General features: G+C 40.9%; 1 protein-coding gene across 2 annotated transcripts in view; it reads right to left on the bottom strand.

Moving 5' to 3' along the window:
* The window catches only part of GABRB2 (gamma-aminobutyric acid type A receptor subunit beta2), a gene marked incomplete at both ends in the record, with an annotated part of 286,562 nt that extends 283,254 nt beyond the window's left edge, over nt 1–3,308 (bottom strand). For both annotated transcript variants that reach the window (XM_082622577.1, XM_082622576.1), the window contains 3 exons: nt 1,915–1,982; nt 2,985–3,076; nt 3,232–3,308. In XM_082622577.1, the coding sequence (XP_082478703.1) occupies nt 1,915–1,982; nt 2,985–3,076; nt 3,232–3,308 (237 nt within the window). The remainder of the gene's footprint in view (nt 1–1,914; nt 1,983–2,984; nt 3,077–3,231) is intronic.
* Nucleotides 3,309–22,107: the final 18,799 nt, after the last annotated feature.

The raw sequence follows: 22,107 nt of genomic DNA on the forward strand, positions 1-22,107 counted from the left end.
TTCTCAGCTAACTTATACATCTAAGTTCTAATGCAGCGACTTCTAATCATCTCATCATTGCCTCTTTAGATTCTAAATATTTCTTAATTTTTCCATAAAGTCTCACCTTTCTTATGCTCTGAAGAGGAAGGTGACAGAATAAAATGTGGGAAAAGAGCATAAGTAAACCAAAATTCAAAAGACAGGACACACAGAACCACACCTGATTTCCATATCACTTTCTTTTTAGCCACACAATTTAGAGTCAAGTACCTAGGACTTAGCAGTTACCCACATGAGGACATTTTCTATTTTTATGGTAAAATTCAAAATATAAACTGATGAAAGACCTCTAAAATTTCACAAAAGTGAATATTTGTATATCTGAGAAGTTAAATGTTTAGTTTCCCAAGAAAGAAATATTCTCTACCACACAGGAGATTCTCACAATGTGTGGGAAATCTATGGCTCTGAATCATCCAATAGTGTCTTCGGTCTGTGTTCATATCCTATATCATAAAATGCTTTCCCAATAATTAGAATATCACAAGATACACATCCTTAAAAACATCACTGAAAGAGTTGAATGTTCTCTGGAGTAGTCATAGATGTTTCATAAGCTTGTGATAGCTCAGGATTATCACCTATCTTTGGACATTGTATAAGGTTGGGCTGGTTATTTGAGCTTCCTCTATATTTGAATTCTGGGGTGATGAAAATTTATATCCTGTTAAGAGCATATCCACTACCTAGTATTTGGCTCTCGAGTGAATAAATAAGTGTCCTAACTTTCAAGTCCTGATGGCTGGCTTAGAATTGTTTTGCATAAAACCTTACACACTAGACCCTCTTCTTTAACAGTGCATCCCATTTCCAGGCAAAACTACACTACAATACAATCTTCTGCAATGTGCTAAAATCCTATTAGGACTGAAAGTAACCCTGGCATCTTACAGTCAAATGTGGCCTTTCTAGAGAGACTTTTCCAAGGGTGAAAACTTCAAAAACACAGAGTAGGAAAGTCACTGAAGAAATGGCGCAAGTAAGCAGGGGTATCTGGGACACTTATTGTCTTGTATGTCTGCAGTGCCCCAACATGGGCAGCAGGGGGCGCTCCTGCATGAAGCAACCCTCCCCTCAGCCCCCACCCCCACACACACAAGTGTTCCCGGGAGGGGAAGACGGAGGCTTTTTCTCTTAGCACTTGCCCCAAGACCAAGGAGGGGGTCACTAAGGAGTGCTGCTGTCCATAAATCACACAGGCTTAGGACATGCGGTGAATACCACTGCAGAAGTGACCAGAGATGACACATAGGTCTGAGCTTGCCTTTTGAAAGCAGGGTGGCCAATTTTTCTTTTATTTATTTGGGGGGTTAAAGGAGCAGGTGAGCCATGGACAGGGGGCGGGGCTTACCATCAGCTGTAAAGAGGCCGGCTCCAAAAGCAACAAGTGGATATCAGTATCCGAGGGTCATTTATTCAGCCTCTCCACTACAGTTTAGTTCCCAGGTTATATTCTCTGTGAAATGTCAAATCAAAACACTTCCCTTTTCTCTCCTCTTCTTTCCTTCCCTGACCCCACCCCAAACTCAGAAAAATCACTTGATGAAGTGTGCTTCCCACTGAACCTTAGGAAATGTGACTCCTGCAGGGGTTCTCCTGCATGTGGCTGCGTTTTGCACGTGAACATGTGATGCATTTTACACCCTCTTCGCCAAGTCCCACGATTTCAAACCAGATTGGAAAAATCTTTAGGGACCAGAAAGAGCCAGCTCTGAAGCCTCAAAGAAAGTGGGTTGCAAAGCAAAATGCCCTGCCCTCACCCCACTTCCTACACATACTCATGCACACCCCACCCTCACCAGTTGAATCCTTTCTCCTTCCTGTCCCCAAATGAAGGTCTGCAGAGACACAACCATAAACCTCAATACTCACCATATTGACTTCAGAAACCATATCGATGCTGGCAATGTCAATGTTCATTCCCACAGCCACGGGGGGACCTGCAAACCAAAATGGCCAGCCACGTGATTTCTCAGAACTTCGTGCATTCTTAGCAAGAGTAGTCCCCGGGCACAGGACACTCTGCCCCAAATCCCTTCCCACTGTTCACACTCAAATTCTTCAATTCTCTGCTCCTTTTTAAAGAGTGACAGGTACTCCTCTGGGAAATTCTCTATTGAACAGGCACACACGTGTCCGATGGCTGAGGGATTCCACCTCTGTCTACATATGTAGGTGTCTTAGCATGAGAATACACACAACCACAAAAGCACCTGAATCTGGCTAGCCCAAGCGAAATGTTATATATTGCACTGAAACCCCCTCCTCATTTCTCCCACCCCCGCTTCTGTGCAGGTTTTAACTCTTTGAGCTTTGTTAGAGTCTGGAGTAAAATTAAATGGGCATATCAGTGTATCTAAGGCTGCAGAAAGAGAGGTCTCTAGCCCTTCTCCCACTACCCTCTGTATCCTCCGAGCCCCCCAGGCCCCTCTCCCCCCACCTCACTGTCCCCTGCAGTGAGGTTTCCAGGACTGGATAATATCCAGACACCAGCCAATTTAAACCATGGCTAGAACTCTTCCAAAGTAGGTGGGCACAGGGGGTTAATGCGACTTCTCAACCAATTGTCTGCATATCTTGTCCTCAAAAATGTTCCCGATGGCCTTCAGTAAGCCAGGTTCACCGGGCACACCATTAACTAAACTTAAGAGGTTTGTATCTCAAGGAAACAAAGACAGTGAAGCAAAGGATTTAAACAGTGAAGCTGAAGGACAGCAGTCACCAGTACAGGCTAAGAGGGTCTCTGAAAGACCATCTAAGTGCTGGAGAGTAACAAACCAGCTTAAGTTTGGATCAGTTTCTCAATATTGTAACACAGAGACATGTTCAGTACACCACATGCAACCCACAATGAGGGAGAGGGAAGACAGCGCACAAAGCTCAAAAGACAGCTTAGGCTATAGCTGCTGGGCTGTTTCTTATTTCCAAGGCAACCCCATTACCTCCAAAATCTGGTCTCAGCCGAATATCATAGCCTTTCAGGAGTCTATCCACCGTCTCTTTAACCAGCGACATATTACTAGGGTCATTGACACTAAAGAAAGAAAAGACAATAAACAGGCATCAATAAGACAGCAGGCACAGCGCTTCAGCATCTATCTGATCCTCACTACAGATCCTTGCTCACAGAGGTAGGCAGACAGAGCCTTTCAAAGTGAAAAAGGAAAGAGAAACGCTAGACGCACTTACCTCTGCGCACAGACAGCGGCGATTATTAAGGGGAACGGCCAGATCCCAAAGTAGCCCTTTTTCCGGACTCTCCACATCCCTTTAGTTTTGGACGGGATTGAGGGTTTCACTGGAGAGAGGAGATCCAACTTAGTCTGCCCAGTGCAGTAATTCTAATGTGAGGCGCATGCGCAAGGCGTACCAAAACATCAAAGGGGCAGCAGCGGTTGCCTGGGACCGAGAAGATTTTCTTGTTAAGGAGGAAAAAAAAAAAAAAAATCAAAGGGGGAAAAAGGAAAAACATATATATGTATAATATATGCGTATTTGAATAATATAGAAAAGTCACCCCACAGGAGGACCCGGAGTAAAATCTTTGTTGTCCTTTTGTTAAGACAAAAACAACTAGAGAGTCTGTTAAGTTTTGGTACTTGCAGGAGGCAGTTTTGCACCTCGCGGGTTGTGGGGTTTTGGGGGGTGTGTGGGGGTGGGTGGGTGTGTTTCCCCTTAAATATGCAAAACCAGATTAGGAATTTAAATTAGAGCAGGTGTGTAGTGCTAGGGGGAAGATGGGCTCCTGAGAGTCCACTTCTGGTCTCAGCAAGCGGCGGGGCGGGGGGCGGGGGGGAGAGAAATCTGAACTCTATTTCCGTGGCAAATAGCATCCCCTGCCTGGGGCGAAATGGGTGCTGGAGGCGGAGGCGGGCGCGGAGGGGGGAGGAGGGAAGAGGAGGGAAGGGGAAGGTGGGAGCGGGAGTGAAAGGGGGAGGGAGGAAAGAAACCGATGGGAGGAGTGTTGAGCAATGCGTTGGATTTGGGGCCGGGAGTGGAGGGGGGGGACGTAGCATGGAGAATCAGACAGACACGGAAATTAAAAAAAAAAAAAAAAAAGGAAAGAAAGAATAATACCAAAGTGATGCCTGGTCTTTTCTAGGAGTCAAAGAGCAAGCTTTTCTTCACTACTCACGAGCAATTTCTTTCACCTTCTCCTCACCCTTTGCCCCCTATCCCCAGAGAAGAAAACCTCGGGGTCCCGGTTTCTCACCGTGTGACGTGCCTGACCCGCTGGTCCGGATTATTTATAGCAGGAAGGGCGGGGGGCTGGGGGGGGCGGCGAGGGGAGTAGAAAGACAGGGCTGTCTCTCAAGGTTTCGGTCTGATTCTGCATTAGGAAATTATTAGTAGGGAGGGTGGAGTTTGCAGGAAGGGTTGATGGGACTTGGGGGCCTAGGGATGCCGGGTGGCGTGTGGCTCCGGCGGTGACCGGGTGCAGGAAGGGCTGGCGGCCGGGTGGGACTCGCCTGGCGGGCACCCACGCCCCCTCAGAGCACGCGCACTCGCGCGCACACTGGCGGCACCCTCCCCGCCCGCCGCGCGCCCCTCCTCACCTCGCCGGCCTGCGCTCGCTGCCCACTCCCGCCGCGCGGCGCTGCGGTCCCCGGCTCCTCGGGCCCTCGCCCCTTGGCCCCGGCCGGGGAGGGCGGGTGGCGAGGACAGACACCTGGCGGTGCCTTGGGACGCAAAAAATCAGGGCGGTCCCCGGAAGGCGGGCGAAATGAGGAAGGGGCTCGGGCCCTCGCGGGGCTCCGCGTCCTCCCGCGGGCTCCGCGCCACCTCTTCCTCGCTCCCCAGCTCGGGGCCAGGAGGGACTCGCACGCCCCGGGGTTGCCTCTTCCCTGCAGCCGGAGGCTCGACACGGCTCTCCGCGGCCGCCGGGACCCAGAGGCAGCAGCGAGCGAGCGAGCGAGCGAGCGAGCTCCAGGGTTCGAGAGGAAGGGAGATACACGGAAGAAATCTTTCCTCGGCTCGCGGGAAAATGATGCGCCGCGGGCGCCCGGAGACGTTGCTAGTCTCCGGCAGCCGGGCAGTCTGAGGGTGCTTCAGCCCGGGACGGACTCTCCGGGTTCTCCCGAGTTTATCTGGCAACAGAGGAGCAGGGGAGGGGACGACAGGTGCTCCCGCTCCCCCCTCCCCCTCTCCTTGGTGAATACGGGAGAAGTCGGAGCTGGAACCTACGTTCCGGACCCCAAAGCGGAACTTCTAACTCCTCCTCCTCCTCCTCCTCAGCTTACCCTGTAACCGAGCGCCTACTACGTGCCAAGAGTGCTTCATTAGTTCATTCTTACAAGCCCAGGTTTAGCCAGCACCTCGCTTTCCCCACATTATGGATTTAGAAACTGGCGCGCTAAAGCTAAGGAAATTGCCCAAGGTCACCCAGGTGGCTAGAGGTGAAACCGAGATTGGACGCGAAAGCCAGCGACCCTAACCATTAGACGAGACGGTCTTGACTCGCCCGGACCTTGCCGGCCGCGGACTCCTCTTGCAGCGCAGCTCCTGCTGCCGCCGAGCCCCCGGAGGCCTCGAGAGGCGCGGGCGCGCGCCTCGCACCAGGCTGGCCCCGCCCCCGTCTGCGGAGAGGAGGGGGCGCCCGACGCCGCACCCGGACTCCTCAAGGTCCTGGTCTCTTCGGCACTCTTGACCCATTTATACCTCTTGGCAATCTCCCTCCTCCCCCGCCAAGGTCAGGGGTCATTCTGGGGCCGCCGGGTACTGACTCCAGGGGCAGTGTGGAGGCGGGAGGGCTGCTAGGCGGGAATCTGACAGCTCCCCGAGGACAGAAGGCGAGCGGGAGGGGAGTTTCTGGATTTGAGACGGTAAAACAGCCTCTTCAACAGTGCAGACGTACAGAATTAGAGTGTGGCGGTCTCCCAGACCCTAGGAGTCGGTCCAAAGATACACACACACGAACACGGGGTGGGGGGGGGGAGAATTCCCAAAGGATTCCCAAACAGTTTGACTACACGAACTCCTGAAGTCCTAGAAAGCTCTTCTTCTTCTTGAAAACACCTTGAAATAGGGTTTTCCTTCTGACAGGGTTATCCACGTTGCACTTGCTGAACTACCGGCTCCTCTTATTTAGGCTCAGTTCAATTTCGGTTGAAAGAACAGAATTCAGTGAACACAACGAAACCACGAATACCATCAGTCATCCTCCAATAATAATAATAATAATAATAATAATAATAATAATAATAACAACAGCCCAGGGAAAAGTTAAACAGTATTTATTGAAGACCTAACATAAACGGAAAATTAAGGGAAAGGAGGCCGAACAGCTAAAGTAACCTGCGTCTCAGCAAGTAAGACAATAGCACATTGCCAGCAGTTTCAAAGGAACTGGAGGCAGACCTTTGGGCTCAAATCCCAGTTCAGGTACTTATTGTTTTGGGGACTTGGGCAGGTCACTTAATTTCTCTAAAGCTCAGCTTCCTCTTCTTTAAAAATTAAAATATAGTGCCTTCTTTGTTTGCTGTAGAATGATATAAACATATGTGTAGCATTTGGCATGTGATTAATAAATATCAGCAGTTTTTAGTGAATAAGGAAGGCATAATGAATGGGCAAGAAAGCAAACAAGGTTTAATAGCATTAGCCTATAAAGACTGAGTGGACTTCAGTTTGGTGCAATGATCCTGAGAAGGCATAGATTAGCCTGAGAAGAGAGGAGCAGATATTCCAAGGGAATTAAGATAAGGGTAAGAAGAAAATGTATTAAAGACCCAAGCAGCAATCAAAAGGACAAAAGACAAAATCGTATTTCTTTTCTTTATGTGGCACCATCTCGTTGTTAGTTCTTAATAATAACTATAACTAATATAATTAGAGATAGTCCTACTGGTTACAAAATCTGAGATCAATTTATGCCTAAAGTGGGTCTCATTTTACAGCAGAATCAACAGTAGGACATCTCTCTGGAAGACTTGGCTGGTAATGCTGCCTAGGAATGTGAAAATTGGAACAATAATGTGCAAGGGAAGGCACTGCTGGATTCTGGAAATGTGTCAGTTGCTGGAGAGCATCCTCCATGATCCCAGATGTACGATGAGAAGGCAGTATGTAAGTACTCTTAAGAAATCATGATTCAAAATCATGTCTGAGCATGAAGCATACAACTGCCAAGTAATAACCATCACTAATCATATGCTATTTGTCTTTGCTATAATATTTATTCATTTGTTCAGTAAATATGTACTGGGCACCTACTCTACGTCAAACATTATTTGACGAGCACTAGGGATGATGTGTTGAAAAGGCAGACATGGTCCTTATCCTCTTGGAGCTTACGTTCCAGTGTGGGAAAGAGCAGTATAGAAGTGGTAACACAGGTAGCATGTATTGTGAAGTGGGGAAGATAGGAGATTATGGAATGCATAACTGATGCAAATAACTCAGTTTGAGGATTTGGGTAAAACTTGCCTGATAGAGTGATGTTTTAATTGAAATTTGAAAGATGAGTTAGCCTGATGAAGAGTTGGGGGAAGAATATTCCAGGAAGAAGAAACAGTATGTGAAAATATCCTGGGCCAAGAGAGGATGGCAAAAATGAAGAATGAAGGAAGAACAAAGACTAGGGGACAAGGGTAAGAGTGGCTCCAAGAGTGGTGTGTCTGCGGAGCTGGGCAGGAGCAGTTCGGTTCCACTGACCTGTTGAAGTAGAGGAGGGACAAGATGACTTTTAATCACACTGGAGGAAGGTGGTAATGGCTATAGGGGATTTCTTACTGCAAGAATCCAGGTGAGAGGGGATGCTGGTCCAAATTAGGATAGTGACGGTGAAGATGGAGAGAAGGGGCTAGAGTTATGTGGGAGAACTGGTTAACTTTGTCACCCATGGGATATGAGGAATGAGGGAGAAGAAGGATTCAAGAATGACTCATACTTTCTGGTTTGAGCATCTCAGTGGTGGTGGTAGAAGATAGTTGATAGGGATAGTACATTCAGTTTGGGTCACGATGAGTTTAAGGTCCCAGCTAGTCATCCAGGGTGCACTGGACATTTTGATATATGTACCTGAAGCTCAGAACTGAGGGCTGATGTGGGGCCAGTACAAAATTTCTGCATCCCATCCTGACACTACTTGCCTTTCTGTCTGAATGTTTCTCTTTAAGACATACTACTGTCTTAATATAAAATAAAATATTTTATTTTGCCCATTGTAATTCTATCTTCCTGACTGGAATGCAAGTTCAGAAAAACAGAAAATTTTGCCTGCTTTGCTAAGTGCTGTATTCTAGTGCCTAGTGCCCATAGTAGAAACCTAATACGTACATTTTAAGGAATAAGTCTGTATTTGATGATCCTGCGGATGCAAACAACTTAAGTCATGGGAATATATGAGACTTATGCAGGCAGGATGAACAGACTAAGAAGAGAATCTTCCAGAGACGGGCAATTACAGTCATCCAGAAGAGTGAAATTAGAAATGGCCCAAAAGGTAAGAGGAAAATCACTGTGGTATGATCAAAGCCAAGAAAAGATAATATTCTGATAAAAAAGGACTAGTCAACTGTATTAAATCCTTAAAAAGTTTTAAATTTTTTGAATAGATATGACATGCTCCTGGTATAAAATTCAAAAGTTGACCCATCGTGTCCCTCTGCCACCCTGATTCCCTCCCTAGAATCTCACACAATTCAGCTGGGGGGAAGGTAATGTGGTATTCCATACCATAGCCTTTATCCTGCTGAAGAACAAGTAAAGGATATGCCCACAGGTGCCAGGGCATCTTCCCTGACCTCCTGCTTCTGGTGCAGCATGGACAAAGTTCTCATGGGACGTGGGTTACCTGTTTTGCTGAATTGATTAAACATTTGTATTTATTATTCTTTTTTTAAATGAATAATGAGTCTCTTAGCTTTGAATATTGATTGGGGTCTTTTTAAATAGTGTGTAGAAATTTCATTAATACTGAAGAGTAGGGAGAAAATCAGAAAGAATATGCTGAAAGAAAATATACATTTATTACTTTCAGTACTAACTTACTAATTGCTAATAAAGTGTTGTCAAGTATATGGCTTCCTGGACCTACTGTAATATACAAATAAGAACCATTTAAAAATAACCTCTCCAAATATCTTATTTATGAATGCACCTTTATTTTTATATGCTAAAGAATATTCCTAGAGTAGTTTAATTTTATCAAATATTTTTTCCCTTATGCTAATCAAAAATACCTTCTATTTATTTGTCTGGCAAACCTTACCTTCACAGACACCGGAAAATTAAATTTCTCCTATATTACCATAAGTTCCAAATTATGGGCTTATGGGTTAATGAGGTTTTGATTTGCAGAATTAGAAACGTGAATTCTATGCCCGCTGAGTCCTGGCTGTTCCTCCTTCAGCAGATAGCACTAACATTAAACCTGACTGTCTATAAAATTTTTGACCACAGTAAGACTGATGACATATAAATTAATTTAAATTACTTAACTAAAATATAACATGTAGAAATAATAATAAAATAATAATATCAGTGTGTCAGATACTGTTCCAAATGCTTTATGTATAGTAAAATATTTAATCCTCACAATGTGTCTATAAAATATTAATAATTAATATCCCCATTTTATGTATAAGGAAACAGAAGCAGAGATTAAGTAGCTATAAGACTGCACAGTTTATAAGAAAATATTAATGAACTCAGGCTCTTCCTGAGTCCTATGTGACTTTATATATAAAACTCCTGCAAATTTGTCTACAGTTCTCAGCTTGTCTCACCCATTGAGTTAATATAACAGAAATAAAATCATGGCCCAGACAAAGGATCTCTGCACCTAACAGAGAATTGATTTAACAATCAAATGACCAATAGGAAATTTTGAGAGCTAGAGTTACTGGACTCCTTTTGAAGGAAAATGCCTTTTAGCACCACCCCAAATGAATCCATCTTCAAGAGTACAGAAAAGTGTACCTCAAAGTACAAAATGAAATTACTGATGCTCCAAATGGAGGCAAAATTGTTAGATGAGGAAATTACCTGAGCTCTGACACCATGGGGATACTAATTATATTCATGCACAATCTCAGAAGCAATGCAACACCATATCCCTTATCCTAGAAAAGGATAGAGTGGGAGAGAAGTCCTTTTTACCAACTGCTTCTCCAGACCGGCAGGGAAGGAGAGGTGTGCTTATCAATATAAATAAATGAGCAAAACTGCTGTATAAGCAGTGACATTGACAGTCCTAAGGAATAATATCTCAGCATCCCTCTCAGGTTGGTTTCTTAGGGATGGCCAGTAAGAGATTGCCAAAGACAGATAATCCAGTATGCAAAATGGAATTTTCCAGAATGTGGGTCACACAATCTGAGGCCTTTCCTGATGCTCCTCTACCAGGATTGTTTTTCTACTAAATGCCTGAGTTAGAAAGCCTAGGGTTTACAAGCCTTTTGAGGGCTTATAAAAAATGTTGGAATTCCAATGTACATATTGGGTCCAAATTTTAAAAAGCTGTAAATGTTGAAATTAATTAATGTTTAATTAAAAGTCTATAAAATTTTAATACTATTCACAAATTCACATTTCATATGGGAAAGGTACATTTTAACGTGCTTTATGTTATGTGTCAAGGGGCCTCCAAAAGTTAAAGAACTTGGGCATATGAAGGTCTTAAAAAGCTCCAGCTGTCTCCAGTTTCAGGCAAACTTACTCTCCCTACTTCTAGGCACCTAATGTCAATTGTAGTGTCTTGCTGTTTTGTTTCTGTTTTGGTTTTGTTTTTTCCTTTAAATCCCCTTTGGAAACATCTCCATTTGCTAATTCTACAAGGAAATTTTTTACTCTTGTTTTTATTATTCCCCAAGCTCAGTGCATTTGCCTAACTTGTATAAGGCACTCAGTAATTGATAAATTGTAATTACAGTTCTTATTGATAGCTAATACTTATTGAGTGCTTGCTTACTAGCTGACTCACTTTGTGATAAATACCAGTGATTACTCATTTAATTCTTTGAAGTGTATTTATTATTCAGTAGTGTATTATTCAGTGCCCTTGGGGTTGAAAGTGACAGGAACCAAATTCAAACTAGCTAAAGTAAGTGACTATTAGGTCATGTAACTGAAAAAGTTAAGGGTGTTCAGCTTTGGCTACACGTGGATTCAGAGGCTTAAACTACTTCATCTCCTAATTCTGTTTTACGAAAGTTGGCTTCATTCTCAGACAGGCTCTCTTCCAAAGATGACCATCAGCTGCTCTCGTTTAGCATCCCTGAGAGGATTAGCAATTTACTAACTCCCTAAAATTACAAGATAGGACACTCTCAGTGCACTTGGATCACAGTTCTACCTTCAACGTATTACTTGCTCTGATAGATGGGCGTGTGTTCACCCCTGGTCCTGAAGCTGGGGTAAACCACATCCAAACCTTGTGGACTGGGAATGCTTGAGGAATGATTACCCAAAGAAAGGTCACTAATGTGCTCTCTCCAGGAAGAGGAAGCATGGATGATGAACAGATAAAAGCCACAGATGTCTACTAAAGGTAGGATAGGTGTTATTACTAAGCATATCTTGTTGATAAATAGTTTCATGGCGACTTGGATGTGACTGGAAGAGGGATCCACACTCATGGTATCTGTCTTACATGAATGTCCTTGCAACTGGATGACAAGGCTGAATGAATGGATGCATCAGTCTAGGACATCTGGTCTCTCAGATTCGTGTCAAGAGTGGATGGGTGGATGACTGCTACTCAGATTTCAGCAACTCACATAGTCATGCATGAAACAATCATCCTGAAAATTGCTTTAAAACAGTCATAAATAAATACTTGTAAGAATCAATGGAAAAATTTAATAAAATTATGAACAAGAATGACTAAGGATAGAAATACTCAGTAACTGAAAATTTGGGTAACTGAGACCTATTAGTAAAAATATTGTAATGTTAATGTCAAATAATTACATTAGTTCCACTTATTCACAGTAAGACCTATCTGTATTAGCTAAATAAGTAAATTTTTGAAAGAATGAATTCTACAAACTTTTTACTAATTAAGCATTTAAATATTTCTCATATTTATAATCATAGGATATTTTCTTCCTAATTAGTTTTAACATATGATTTTCCTTCATAATTAAAATTCACCTTTGTTTAATATTTAACTAAGTCATTGCTGATAATAAATGACCTTTCCTGATACTTATATTTAACCTTTCTACACTTCACTTAATTTTCACAAAATACTATGAGGTAAGTTCTAATACTATCCTCATTTCACAATATTCTGAAAGTGATTTTTTATGATTATGATTAAGAAAAGCTTCTCTCCAGAAAGGAGGAATGGAGAAAAACTGGTCAATGTCTATCAGAGTGAAGATTTTCTTTAATTGGAAACCTAAAGAGTAGGTGATAATAACCGCTGTTTCCTTCCATTTGTTTTAGCATAATTCTCCTGTAATAGAAACTACATGAAAACATGTTTTGTTCCTAGTTCCTGAGAAGAATAATTTAGTTTTAGGTTCAAATAAATGATTACGAGCTGTGAGTGAAAGTGTTCCTACTGAGGGTTACGGTATGTGGTGGCCTAGAGCATAGCCATGTCTATAAACTAAAGAAAGTCCCTTTCAGGCCAGAAAGTCCAACAATCAATAGCTCCCAATGTTTACTTTTTAAGATATAACTTATCTTAACAGGAGTTTAGAATTAAATGATTTAGCTGTTGGGGCCAAGGATATATCAACAAGAAGCAGTGAGTACTTTGGAAATTTGGTATGCTCCAGCCATACACTTTATCTAGAAGTTGGCATGCAGATCCTTGATGGTTCAAGAGATGATTTTGGATATTACATAGACAAGAAAGTCAGTTTGATGCCAAGATGCCATCAGTATTCTTCTACAACTTGTTACTTATCCATTTTAACTGAGAGGAGTAAGTCTTCAGATGCAGATTATTGGTTTTTATCATTATGACTATATTTCATTTTTGGTCAACAATACTAGAATTCCACAAAAGATAGTGATATCACCTTTCTTTTAAGCCCACTTATTTAAGTTAAAGATGAGTAAATAAAAGGAAATATTGATAAAATAGCAGAACAGGTGGTATGTGGAATTGACAAAAATAATGTAGGCAGTAATGTAAACATTTGGCAATCTTTGACTACACAGTTTGGGCAGGAACAATTTGTCAAAGTTCTGTAAGAGAAATTGTCATAGTTTAGACTGATGTGAGGGCCTTCTAACCCTTAGAAATCTATGATCATCAGAAGTTACTAGTGTGAGTGATCTGAATACAGGAGATGAGAGGTGAACCTGAACATCTTTAGACAACAGGGTCGTCTTTATGACACAGGATGTCAGAATCTAATTTAGCAATTCTGTGAATATACTCAGCAACTATTCATGTGGAAATGTGCTCAGTTTCACAGGGAACAAAAAGATGAATTAGACAACGTTCCTCCCCTCTAGGAGCTAAATTGTAGCAGGTGAGGGTGAGGAAGCTAGCAAAAATGATTAAGCAGTAGAATATTAATGTTACAAGAAAAGCATAAACTTAGAAGAGCATAATCCAAGGAGACTGCAGGAAAAAGAGATCACATGGTTAGAATTAAAGGAAAGCCTTTGCTGACAAGATGCTCTCCAAAATGAATCATAAAGGATGGGTAAAATATGTTTGTAGTTATTAGCAGGCAATGGGGAAGTTTGAGGTAAGTTTCTTCAACAGCAAATCAGTGTCTGGCTAAAGTAGAGAGATAAACGGCTGGCAAAGTCAGCCACGATGTGGAGAACCTTGATATCAGGATGAGGATTTCAAATTATGTAGATAGAGGTAGGGTTCCCTGGAATCCAGTCACCCTTTAATCATTTATCAGCGATATTATAGTTGCCGCATGATTTTGATCAGAGATCAGCAAACTTTTTCTGATAGTAAATATTTTAGGCTTTGCAGGCAACTCAATTTTGCAGTAGTATTAAAGCAACTGTAGACAAACATAATAAAGGTGAGTCATGGGTTAAGGAGTAATAGAGAAGGGAAAGAAAAATACTACTAGGAAAATATAGTGAGATCTTTACTAGGAAAGAAAACAAACAAGCCAAAAAACAAAACACTTCACATATCATGTAAATGGCACTACTGATCTGAGAGGGTCTTGTATATTCAAAGGGGCACGAGAATATTTGGCAGGAATGGCATGGCATCACAGATAGATCATTTTAATCTTAGTGTGAAGTTGGCCTGACTTGGGGAAGAAATCTTATATCCTAGATTCTTTTAAAGTTAGACTAGAAAAGGACTTAAGAATTTATGGTAAGAAACCTGAATAGTAAAATGAATGCTTGCCTGTTCTTCCTTCCCTCTTGGGAGCTAGGATTATGTGGTATACAAGGAGCAGGCTGGCCCTTTCCACCCTTCCATATGGAGAGGGAAGTATAAATGGGACACTAGAAAAGAAAACCATTAAGATGTTCTTTTGACTTAAAATGTCATTCTACCAGGAGAGAGAGAAAGAGAATGATGATGAAGTGTTTAAAAAGATAACATTTAAAAATTTTAAAAATCAAGTATCAGCTCTAACAGCTTTTAAAGACAGCAAATCAAATTCATAGATTTGGAAAGACCTTCCAGTAATCATTGAGATGTTAAGGTAAAATACCAAATTCATATAAATTTTTATAGATAAAACAAGGAAGTTTAAATAAATACCTAGTCTGCCACAGGAATCTCTGGTATATAACTTCAAACAAGTTCATTTATTTATTTTCCTCTGTTATTAAGATCGTGCAGGAGACAATGCAAATGCTCAGCCCAAATTCCCTTAGATCATTTTTGTATTCCAACCCCACCTCAACACACACATATAACATATTTTGGGGAGTGATTTCTGTGGTCAGTACCTGCATGCAGCCTCTTCAGTATGCTACTCTTGGGCTACTGTGGCAGCCATGGGCCACTGGGAAATACCCGGAAAGTTTGCAGCCTCCCAGGGTGCCGATTAATCAATGATTATCAGGTGGGAAATAAAACAATTCTTAAACAACTTACACTCCAGAGTTCCCTTGTGGAATGAGGCTCAAGTTTATCCTCTGAATAGCTTTTGCTTGAAACCTCACCCTTCTTTGGGCTCACCTTCCTTCCCTTGTCTTATTTCCCCTACCTGCTTATCATTTGCCCATGAATCCTCTCTTGGTCTGCTTCTAGAGAATGAACCTAAGACCAGTGGAACTTTGAGATGCATAACAGGGGGAATTCTTTACTTCTAGAAAATCAGACATCATTATTGGAACTCTAAAGCCAAGCATATCATGAGTTGTGTAAGAACAAGAACTAGTTTTAGTTTTTTAAAAAACACTAGCTGTGTGATTGGGGGAGCGGGGAGAAAGTGGACAAGTTACAGTGTCATCCTGTCTCTTAGTTGTCTCATATGTAAAATGAGGGTATCAAACTAGGTGATCTCTAAAAAGTTCCTCCCAGACCTAAAATTCTAAGACCTAAGTCAGGGGTTGGCAAACTATGGCTCTGTGGCCAAATCCAGCCCTGCCTTCTGTTTCATAAATAAAGTTTTATTGGAACACAGCCATGCTTATTAGTTTAGATATTGTCTATGCTTACTTTCAGGCTGCAACTACAGAACTGAGTAGCCTATGAAGTAGGTCTGTTTTCATCCTCAACATTTTTTTTAAGTCTGATGAGGAAATTGAGACAAAGTACGGTCAAGTAACTTCTTGCCCAAGTTTACAGGGCAAGTAAAGGCAAAGCTGAGATTCACAGTCAGTCATTCTGCTTCCAGAGTTAGCACTTTTAACCACCATGCTGAACTGCCCTGATTTGAGAAGGCCACGATGAAAATGAATGTTGAATTCTTCTGACTCATAGTAACTATGTTGTGTTTATTTTATCTTTAGTAGAGGGGTTAATATTAACAGGAACGCATGTGGAAGCATGAATGGAGGAGAGGGAGAGGGAGGGTGTCTGCAGGTTCAGCAAAGTTGTTAGGAAATAACACAAAGAATAAAATATAGCCTGCTTATTTTTTCACCATCACATGCAGTCCTAAAATGTGGTTTCATGTTCTTTTCATCTTTTCCTCATGGTGCAAATCACAGTCACATTCACAAACAAATTCACAACTAAGATGCTTGACTTGGTCCTCACATGCCAGCATCCTGCATCTGTGGAGCAGAACTAATCATTTTATGTCACTTCTCGCTTCCCATCCCCTTCCCACTTCCTCTGAGACTGCAATTCTGCTGAGGCAATGTGATGAATGACAATGCCGAGGGCAGACAATTTTACTTTTGAACAATCCACAGTGTTACAGGGCATCAGTAGAGTCTGTCTTGGGTTTTTTTTTGTTGTTGTTGTTTTAGAGCCCACTGACATAAAGTCCCTCAAAATATATTTGTATATCCTTTTCCACTGAGGTGGATTCTTATTTGGATGGAACAAGTTCATATACTGATGTAAGTTGAGGAAGAAGGAAACATGCAAAAGAGGAGAAGACAGAAAGACATTTCTCAATTTATCTTCCTTAAATGACAGGTAGGATTTCGATCATGGAGGAGTAGGGGGTGGCTCATATGCATTCCTGTTTCTTTAATTTATCATATGAACTTGTTTCAAATACCTGGTTTTGGTCATTATAGCTGTAATTTAACTCCTTTCTTCATGTAGGTAAAGTGGATGGTAACATTCCTTACTCTGCCCAGGCCAGATCTCCTAACATTACCATTTGTAGTCATGTTTGGGTCTGCATTATGATTAAACCAATTTCTCTGTCTCTGTCTCTGCCCCTCTCGCTCTCCCTGTGTGTCTGTGTTTTACATTGCTGTTGTTAACTAAATGCCTGAGAACATAATTGTGCTAGCCACTGTGATAAGTACTTAATATGCTTTACTTCATTTAATCTTCATATTAGTCTCTGGCGGTGGGTTTGTCATTTACCATTTTCAGATGAGGAAGCTAAGGTTGTAAAAAGTTGAGGGACTTGCCCAAGGTCACTTGACCAGTAAATAATATAATCAAGATTCCAACTCAGGTCAATCTGCTTCTATCTTAACCCTATAGAAGAACCCAAACAGTTAAGATATAGAAATTCTCAAATATTAAGGTGAATCAAGAAAGATGTAGGTTGCCAAGTAGAGATCAGACCTTACGATGAATCTAGATCAACAGGGTAAAGAAATTTTATTACCAAGGTCAAGAACAGATTGGAAATATAAGTCATCAAGGTAATTAGAGACATAAACATTTATCCTGGTTAGAAGCTTCATAGAGATCAGGGATTTGGGGATAGGTGTCTGATGTTCTTAGCATCTGGGCTAAGAAACAGGGTAGAAGGACCTACTAACTCCATTATCTTTCATTAGCATATAAGATGTAAGGGAACCTGATTCTGAAACAGAAATTTTCTGAACTATGGAAACGGAATCCACATTTATCGAGGACTTACTCTGTGTTGAGCACTGTCCCTAAACTAATATATGTTAGCTCATTTCTCTTCACAAACATATATGAAACAAAGATGCGGGAGGTCAGTTATCTTTTCTGCAACTACACAGGAAGAAGGTAGAGTATCCTGTGGGTATCAGTGGGAAGCATGTTGGCACTCTACTATAAACTTAGAAAAATATACATTCTAGAGTGGTGGTATTATAAGCTTATAAAAGAAAAAGCTCTGATAATGTAGGGAAGTTCCAACATTTTGGTTTTTGGGTTTTTTTTTTGCAAATCAATTTAAAGAAAACAAAGGGACAGAGTATCATGGTTTCGAAAACACATATTGTTTAAATAATGTCTACTTGCCTTGAAAGAAGTATATATCATCCTTCACCACTTTTAATACTATGCATGTGGAGTCCATAAACCACTGAATCTACCTCTGAGACTAGAAAATGATAAGGAAAAGAGAAAAAATATAAGGTCTCTTGCTTAGTAATATAAAAAGTTCAAAGCAGACAGGCTGTTTAAAAATATAAATACTTCATTCCTAATACTTTATTTTTAGGAGGGTTCTCCATGTAGAATATAATGAATTTGGAATTTAAGAACTTGATTTGTCAGCATTGTTTCATTAAGATTTGACCAAGAAGAAAATTGAATCCTTAAATGAAGAAACAAGCTGTGGAAGGCCTTAGAATTGGTGAGGAACTTCTGTTGACAGTCATAGGTACCTTTCAAGAAAAACTAGTAATTATGGCATCAAATTTCCTTTGCTTAAATCTAAAGTACTGTTCTATGAACTTGCACAGATGATGACTTTATATTTCAGCCAGGATCATTTTTCCTTTTTATGCCTTATGCTTTTTTTCTTCTATGGTAATTAACTTGCAGTGTTCTCCTGCACGACTTGAGGAGGTGCAACAGGCACATCTAGTCAAGTCCTTTTGCTCCATGGCCTTTCAGGCACTCTGTGTTAGAGCCCAGAATTACTTCTGGAACCTCACCTCGATCACTCTCTCTCTCTCCTTCACTCCCTGCATTGACAGTGGCCATGTACACCAAGCAGGCTCCTGCCTCTGAGCTTTGTCCTTGCCGCCCCTCTGCCTGGAAGACTCTTCCCCCAGATCTTCCCATGATGAGCTGCATGTCCAGGTCTCATCTCACATAGGATCTGCTCAGAGTGGCTGTCCCTATGCTTCTCCAACTCTGGTCAAGTCTCTTTCTATCACAGTATAGTCTTTAATGGCCTCTTCTGAACTGCATTCTTTAAACTGCTTATTGTCTACTTTCTCCTACTAAAATATAAAATTCAAGAAATCATGTCTCTCTTCTTTGACAGAGTATCCAAAGGATCTGACACATAATAGGTCTAAAGTAAAATGTATATTGAATAAATGACTAAACTTCAAATTTCTCCTTCTCCATGGATCTTTCTTCCTTGACTTAATACTGCTTTTTTCTTCCTCAAATCAGAGAGAAAACTGCACATTTTTGAGATATATTATGTGAGACACTTTGCATATTTTAATCCTTAAAACTCTTAATAGAGATAACTATTAATATGCCCATGGAAACTGACAAAGCTAATAAATATCAGAACCAGAATTTAAACAGATGTCAGGTGATTTCAAAGCTGATTGTCATTAAGCTATGTGGATGCCTTTTATTTCTTTTTCTTTCCTGATTGCTGTTGCTAGGACTTATAGTACTATGTTGCATAGGAGTGGTGAGAGTGGACACACTTGTTTCTGATCTTAAAGGAAAAGCTTCCAACCTTTCACCATTGAATGTGATGTTAGCTGTGGGCTTGACATATGTGGCAATATTAAAGTGAGGTCCTTGTGTGCTCTGTATCTCCCTTTATTACATGCTGTCTCCTATGCTTTTCCATTCCAATCTCTCCCCTACTCCAAATCATGGGTTTTATCCTGTAACCTTGATATGGTTAGGAGTCCTTTGAATACCTTGTTATAGGTTTCTTTTACATTCCAATATCAAGGAACATTGGGTAAGTCACCTTTTAAACACGTTATCAATGCTTATTGAACTAAATTGACTAAATGAATAGACAGATGATAAAAATCAGAAAAAAATCCCACAGAAACTTCTTGAGAATTCACACTGTTTCAGCACTGAATGGAATCTACTGTCCAAACAAATATGGAGTCTGAGTCATCACTATAGATATCTTAAGGTGAATTACTGCAAGAGAGTAGTATATCTATATGTGAAAATTAACTAGTTCTTTTCAAGTTTATTGAAAAATTCCAGGAAATTGACTGAAGTAAAATATTCTGTCCCCTAGATTAACAGATCATATCACAAAAGCCCTGTCTCAAAATGGACTCATCCTCTGGTTACTTTCTGCCTCCAGGGAATTTTCTTGAATTTACATTGATTCTCACTGATTTCCTGCAGGTAAATGGTTTTCAAAAAAACTCGTAGGCTACTGAGTGGAAGTACTACATATTGAATTGGCGATTTACTTTTAAGCATCAGTTGAAAACACTGAAGTGAGAAAAAACAAGTATAGTAGTACCCCCTTATCCACAGATGATACATCCCAAGACCCCAGTGAATGCCTGAAGCCATGGATAGTATCAAAACCTATATATACTGTTTTTTCCTATACATACATACCTATGATAAAGTTTAATTTATAAGTTAGGCACAATAAGAAATTAACAACAGTAACTAATAATAAAATAAAACAATATACTGTAATAAAAGTTATGTGAATGCGGTCTCTCTCTCTCTCTCAAAATATCTTATTGTAGAAATTTAATGCCTTCTCAGGAGTAACTAAGTACTTATCACACATAGTGGCCATAACTTTTATAGTTCAAGGTGTGATAGTTTAAAATTACTGTGTATTTCTTTTTCTTTCTTCACAATTTTATCAATATATGATTCGTTCTCACCATAGATCTTAGCAACATCACATATGACTTTCTTATTAAGTTGAGAACTTTCACCTTTTCACTTGAAGGAAGCACTTTACAGCTCCTCTTTGGCAGATCTGGATGGTGAGCATTACTACTCCAGTGCTTTGGAGCCATTATTAAGTAAAATAAGGGTGACTTGAACACAAGCACTGCAATAGTGTACTAGCCAGTCTGATAACCAAGAATGACTAATTAAGCTAAGTGACTAAAAGGTGGGATGTGATGGACAAAGGGAAGACTCACATCCAGGACAGGACAGAGCGGGATGGCACGAGATTTCATCACACTAGTCAAAGGGTGCACAATTTTAAATTTTGTGAATTACTTACTTCTGGAATTTTCCATTTACTTTTTCTGGACTGCAGTTGACCATGGGTAACTGACACTGCTGAAAGCAAAACCGTGGATAAGTGGGGACTACTGTATATATAATTTAGATCACTTAGTAAGACTGGGAATTAAGAAAAAAACAATGCTATTTTTAGAAATTAAACCAGTTACTTAAAAACACTTAATGTTCAATGCTTTTACTGAGCACCTACTGTGTGCCAGGTACTTTTAGGCACAGAAATACAGTGGGAAGCAAGACATTATTCCTTTGCTCAAGGAAGGCATATTTTAGTGGGGAATCAGTTATTGAATAAATAAGCCTACAAGTAGATACATAATAACAAATTGTGATAATGTGTTTTAAGAAAAGAAGGGAATAGTGAGGGAAAATGATGGGAAGAAGGGGTGGTGAGAAGTCATTATGTGCTGTGTAAAACAATCACATTTAAATTGGAATCTGAAGGTATTACCCGGGCAGAGAGTGGTAGAGACAGTGTTGGGTGGGAAATGGGGAGAGAAGTAGGAGGAGATGAGTCTCATGGAGAGAACAGCAAGTGTGACGTCTCCCCATCTGAAGACAGGAAAAAGACTGACTGAGGATCTCCAATGTAGCTGGAAGAAGTGAGCAAGTGAGACCAAAAATACAGAGATTTGGCCTTATTTGGTAGGTAAACCAAGTTAAGGTGGAGCTACTGGCAATGGCTGTTAAAAAGACATTCTCATGTGTATTTTTCAGTGATAGGATTGATTTAATCAGATGTCTCTGTATTCTTTTACAAAGTCCCATGAATTCATGTATTTCATCACTTACAAAGCAGTTATTGAATACCTGCAGCAGGCAAGGCACCACACTATATACTGATGGCTTTTGGAAATGACCCATCATGCCAAAACAAATTGGAGCATTTGCAGGCTGAATCACAAGAATACACTCTTTTCATAATATTGAAAAAATACTTTGTATTCAGTAGCCTTGGTTCAGAGCGGGAAGGATGAATGAATTCACAAATAATTCTCAGAATCTGTGATTTGGACCAAGGATCAGGCTCTAAGTCTTGCCCACTTAGGTGGAATCCTGGCTTGACTGCTTGCTGAGTGTAGGCAAGTGCATTCTTTTCTTTGAGCCTCAGTTTACTGTTTTGTAAACTGGGGATTGTGGTAAAAAACTTACTTGACACACAAGTTATCTGGGGGGGGGGGCGCTAAACAGATAATGCATGTGAAACACAGATCTCAGTGTTTGTCATATATCATAGACTTAATAAAAGGTAACCCTTATATTGTACTCCACACACTGAACCAGAAGAACATTTTCTCTTTTATTGTAATTTTCAGTTTGAGGGCATTTCCTTGGCTCTAGCTACACCTGGCTGATTGTTAGAACTACCAGAAATTACC

Source organism: Mesoplodon mirus (assembly GCF_964341445.2).
Source record: "Mesoplodon mirus genome assembly, chromosome: 5".
Taxonomy (NCBI): Eukaryota; Metazoa; Chordata; class Mammalia; order Artiodactyla; family Ziphiidae; genus Mesoplodon; species Mesoplodon mirus.